General features: G+C 50.1%; 1 protein-coding gene across 3 annotated transcripts in view; it reads left to right on the top strand.

The window, feature by feature from the left end:
* The window catches only part of hspa12a (heat shock protein 12A), an 84958-nt gene that overhangs the window by 62064 nt on the left and 17894 nt on the right, over positions 1-5000 (top strand). For all 3 annotated transcript variants that reach the window (XM_063192275.1, XM_063192276.1, XM_063192273.1), the window contains exon 7: positions 341-518. In XM_063192275.1, the coding sequence (XP_063048345.1) occupies positions 341-518 (178 nt within the window). The remainder of the gene's footprint in view (positions 1-340; positions 519-5000) is intronic.

The following is a 5000-nucleotide window of genomic DNA, read 5'->3' as shown; positions in this document are numbered from 1 at the left end:
GTGAAAAGTCGTAAGCCGATGGCAGCTGAGAAGGAGATTCTTTGTGCCATTCTCTGGCAAATCAATCATCGCCAAGGGGATACATACCTGAAAGCTATGTTGTAGTTATGCTACACTGTTTGTGGCCTCTTACTGCAGATGGACCCGTCGACGGGCGTATACACTCTTTGTTGAAAGCGCTCAACTATATCAGCACAACATTGCTATGACAATGCAGTCTTAAATAGCCATTGACACTTGGTCATTACCATTTTTGTGATAATGTTATTACTTTGGCTCTGCGCTGAGGGGTTAATTCGTTCTGCCACTCCCTTCTCTCTATCCTCTCCCTCCGCTGCAGGCCAACCTGGTTCCCCGTGACAACCCCGAGCAGCTGCTCATCGCCCTGGAGCCCGAGGCCGCCTCCATCTACTGCCGCAAACTCCGCCTACACCAGATGGTCGACCTAGACACCCGCACTGGCACCGCCGTCAACGGGTACAGCCCCAACGAGAACGTGGGGGCGGGCATGACACAGGGTAAGCCACACCCCCCTACCTCTTATCCATCAGACCCCTCCCTCTTGGTAATAATAATAATAATAATAATAATAATAATGATAATGATACTTGTTTTGTATTGAGCTTTTGGTTGCAATTGACTTGACACCGGCGTCTTACGTATGACATAACAGTGTCATAATAGTGTCAAAACATTGTCAAGGGCTGTCTTTAGCATAACCCAATGTCACTTAATGACAGTTATTCGTTTGACGTTGACACATGCATGATTGCTTTACGACACTATTATGACACTGATATGTCATGCATTTGACGACGGCCTCAAGTTATCAAGTTATTGTGTTTTTCTTGGTACTCAAAGTTTTGCTTGTTGTTGTCTCTTCTGCGTTAATGACAATAATGTGAAACGACTGCACAAATACTTTTGACGCCGTGTAAAATGTAGACACCCATTTCATTAAAGGAACAGTTCACCCTTTTTTGATTTTCACATATTTGCAGTATTTCCTAGCATTATTCATGAACATGTAATTTTCGTCTATGTGTTTCCATTGCCTAGTTTAACAGTATAGCCAAATTAAGCGTAGCAATGCAAGTCTATGGGGGCAAACAAAACATCATCTAGTTAACAGAAACACCTTAGTGGTGCAGCTTGGACACATCCTCAGCAATGAACCCAGAGATCACGGGGTGTTTCGGGTCTTTGATCATTGAACACCCTCACCTGGGCGACCCAGCCGGGGCTGATCAGACCCCGACTTGTGTCCAAGCAGCGCACTAAGCCATGTGTCGCCCCTTTTTATCCACAGCCACCTTGATGCTCTCTCAGCTGCCTCACAGATGTTTCTGGTGGCTTTCCTTTCTTGAGCACCTCTGATTCCAAGTAGCCTGAGTGACCGGTGCAGGCTCTGTCCTGGAAATCCTCTGCAGCCAACCTCAATTGGCTCACAGCGGGCCCTCCATCCTTTCAGCCTGCAGTCGTCCACCAGCTCCAGGTACTTCGCCTTTTTCCGCTCAAAGGCCTCCTCAATCCGGTCTTCCCAGGGGACTGTGAGTTCCAACAGCACCACCTGCTTTGTACTCTCTGATGTTAGGACCATGTCTGGCCTGAGTGTAGTGCTGGTGATGTGCTGCGGAAACTTCAATTGACTCCCCAGGTCCACCTTCAGCTGCCAGTCACCCGCTGTGGATAGTAGCCCAGCTGGGACCTTTGGCTGTGACTGAGGCCTCTCTCCGGCCCTGACGAAGGCAATGTGTGGCCTTGCTAAGGGCTGGTGCTTGCTTTGCTGGATTCCAGCACAGATGGTGTCCGCTACTGCCTTCAGCACCTGGTCATGGCGCCATCTGTACCTCCCCTCTCCCAGAGCTTTCGGGCAGCAGCTTAAGATGTGCTCCAGCGATCCTCTTGCCGGGCATAGAGGACAAGATGGTGCTTCAGCTAGCCCCCAGCAATGCAGATTGGCTGGACTTGGTAGGACATCATACACTGACTGGATCAGAAACTTGAGTCTTGCTGGCTCTGACCTCCAAAGTTCTGACCAGGTGATCTTCCGAGTCAGTGCATGCTCCCAATTGGTCCAAGCCCCCTGCTGACGCATGGCCACTGTTTTGCTGCGCCGCTCCTCTTCCACCTCTGCCCGGACCTCTCCCTGGACCATCTGCCGTCTGTCCCTCCCCTGCACTTTGTCATAGCGCAGAGTCTTATGGCAGCCTAGTCCTGCTCGCCCAACCGCCACTGAGCCTACTAACACACTGTGCTGCAACCTTGCCTCTGCCTGCTGAACTGCCTCCTGCGCTTTCCACTTCCGTCCCGTCCTGACCTCTACGCCTGCAGAGGAGACTCTGGTGTCGGCTGAGTCTCTGTACAGTAACACCTCCCTGGCTCTTGTTACTTTGAATTCCTCTGTCAGGCCTGAGAACGGGAGCTGCAGCTTGTTGGTGTGTCCATATAGGGCAATGCAGCTAAGGCTCTTCGGCAGGCCCAGCCACCTGCGCAGGAACTGGCTGATGTTTCTCTCCAGGGTCTCCACTGTTGTAACTGGGACCTGGTACATCAGTAGTGGCCACAGGAGCCTTGGCAGGATGCCATGCTGATATATCCAGGCTTTAAATTTCCCAGGGAGGCCTGACCTGTCCACTGCCGCAAGCCATGTTTTCAGCTCCGCGTGCATGGCCTGGATTGCTGCTGTGTCTCTCAGGGTTGCGTCAAAGAGCTTCCCCAGGCTCTTCACCGGCTTCTCCGTCAATGATGGGATTTGGAGACCGTTCATGTGGAAGCGGAATTTGTCCTCCACTCTTCCCTTCCTCAGCACAAGGGATCGGCATTTTGCTGGCTTGAATGTCATTCTCGCCCAAGATGTTAGCCTTTCGAGACCTTTAAGGAGCCAGTGGCACCCTGGCACAGATGTTGCTGTGACTGCTCTAATTGGCGGTTGGCGAGTGAGAGGCCCTCTACATTCCACCTCTGCAGCCTTGACAAGCATGGTCATCGCCAGAGCAAACAGCGTCACTGATATGGTGCAACCAGTGATGATGCCTTTTTCTAGGCGGTGCCATGCTGATGTTGTAGATCCAGATGTAAATCTCATACTAAAACTACTGTAGTAGTCCTGTATGAGATCTGTGATCTTCTGCGGGACATGGTGCATTGTCAAGGCCTTGGTCACCAGCTTGTGGGGGATCGATCCGTAGGCGTTTGCCAGGTCAAGCCAGATGACTGACAAATCCCCTCGGTTCTCTCTAGCCTCTCGGATTAGCTGGGTGACCACTCCTTATAAAGTACTTGAAAAATAATCTAAAATTCACCAGAATGCAAAACAGCTATTTAATCCAGTCCTGTGATCATTTGTGGCTTGATGCTAATGCCTCCATTCACTTCCAGTGATTATGCTAAGCTATGCTAATAATTCTGATCCAATAAATCTAAGTACTGAAAAACTGAGAAGAAAATGATATGCACATTCATAAATAATGCTTGGAAATACTGCAAATATGTGAAAATCAAAAAAGGGTGGACTGTTCCTTTAATGAAATGGGTGTCTACATTTTGCATTAAGTACTGCATTGCTATTAAATTGATGTTATTGGTAGTGATTGGCAGTTGCATGTCTTTAAGGAATTCCGACTGCACTTATGTACTTGATGATGTGAGTTGTTAGCCAATAGGGAGTTTTTGTTAGCAATACAGGGAGATGTGGGGGTCTTGAGTGCTTTATTTCTTGTTTTCCGTCTGCCCTAGTTGTTTGTAAGACTCTCTGTGTTTATGCCCCTAATGGCCTCCTTCTCCTCCACTTTGTCTTCCCCAGATGTAGGTGTGTGTGTGTGCGTGTGTGCGTGAGTGCGTGAGTGTATGCGTGTGTATGTGTGTGTGTGTGTGTGTGTGTGTGTGTGTGTGTGTGTGTGTGTGTGTGTGTGTGTGTGTGTGTGTGTGTGTGTGTGTGTGTGTGTGTGTGTATGTGTGTGTGTGTGTGTGTGTGTGTGTATGCGCACGTGTCTATGTGTGTGAGTGCGTGTGTCTCTGTCTGTGTGTGCCGTATGTGTGTGCATGTGTGTGTATGTGTATGTGTGCTAATGTGTGTGTGTGTTTGTGAGTGTCTGTGTGTGTGTACAGTATACATTGTCCAGCGTTGTGTTCCCAGCGTGGTGCCTCTCCCCTCCCCAGACAGTGCAGTGCCAGAGTGTACAAATGTACCCCATTCCCACTCCAGCTACAGCTACAGCCAGGGGTGGAGCTAGCAGGGCATTTGCCCCTGGGCCCAGTTCCCTCCTGTATTGGTGTTGGGGGCCCTATTGTGACCATGGAAGGCCATATGGGGGCACTGTCATGGTTTTTCCCAGGGGCCCTATGTGCAATTGCTCCGCCGCCGGCTGCAGCTCTGCTCTCCAGTTTCCCTCCGAGGGCATCTGGTCTATATATACATACATAACCATCCCGCCCCCTTCCTCCTCCTCCTCCTCCTCCTCCTCGTCCTCCTCCTCGTCCTCCTCCTCCCTCCTTTCTCTCCTCACCTGACTCTGTGTGATTGGATTAGCCAGAAGGTCTCTGGTCTATATATACACACCTAACCTCCCTCCGTTTCATTTTTCTCTCTCTTCTCCTCCTCCTCCTCCTCCCCCTTCTCCACCAATTCATCCCTCCCTCTTCCTCTCCTCACCTGACTGTGTGATTATATTAGTCTGAGGACCTCGGTCAGTTTGTACATAAGCTACTGTACATAATCCCTCCTCCTCCTCCTCCTCCTCATCCTCCTCCTCCTCCTCCTCCTCATCCTCCTCCTTCTCTTCCTCTTTTCACCTGACTCTATGTTATCATATTAGCAAGAGAGCTACAGTAGCAGATCTTGGGGACGTCCTTCGCAGCATTAACATCACCTTTCCCATTAGCCACATGTCATCTCTATTTTTCTCCCTCTCTGTCCTCCTGTCATATCTCCTCGCCTCGCCTCGCCTCACCTCTCCTCTCCTCTCCTCTCCTCTCCTCTCCTCTCCTCTCCTCTCCTC

The sequence above is a fragment of the Engraulis encrasicolus genome, chromosome 24, assembly GCF_034702125.1.
Source record: "Engraulis encrasicolus isolate BLACKSEA-1 chromosome 24, IST_EnEncr_1.0, whole genome shotgun sequence".
NCBI lineage: Eukaryota > Metazoa > Chordata > Actinopteri > Clupeiformes > Engraulidae > Engraulis > Engraulis encrasicolus.
This window is presented reverse-complemented; position numbering and strand designations above follow the sequence as displayed.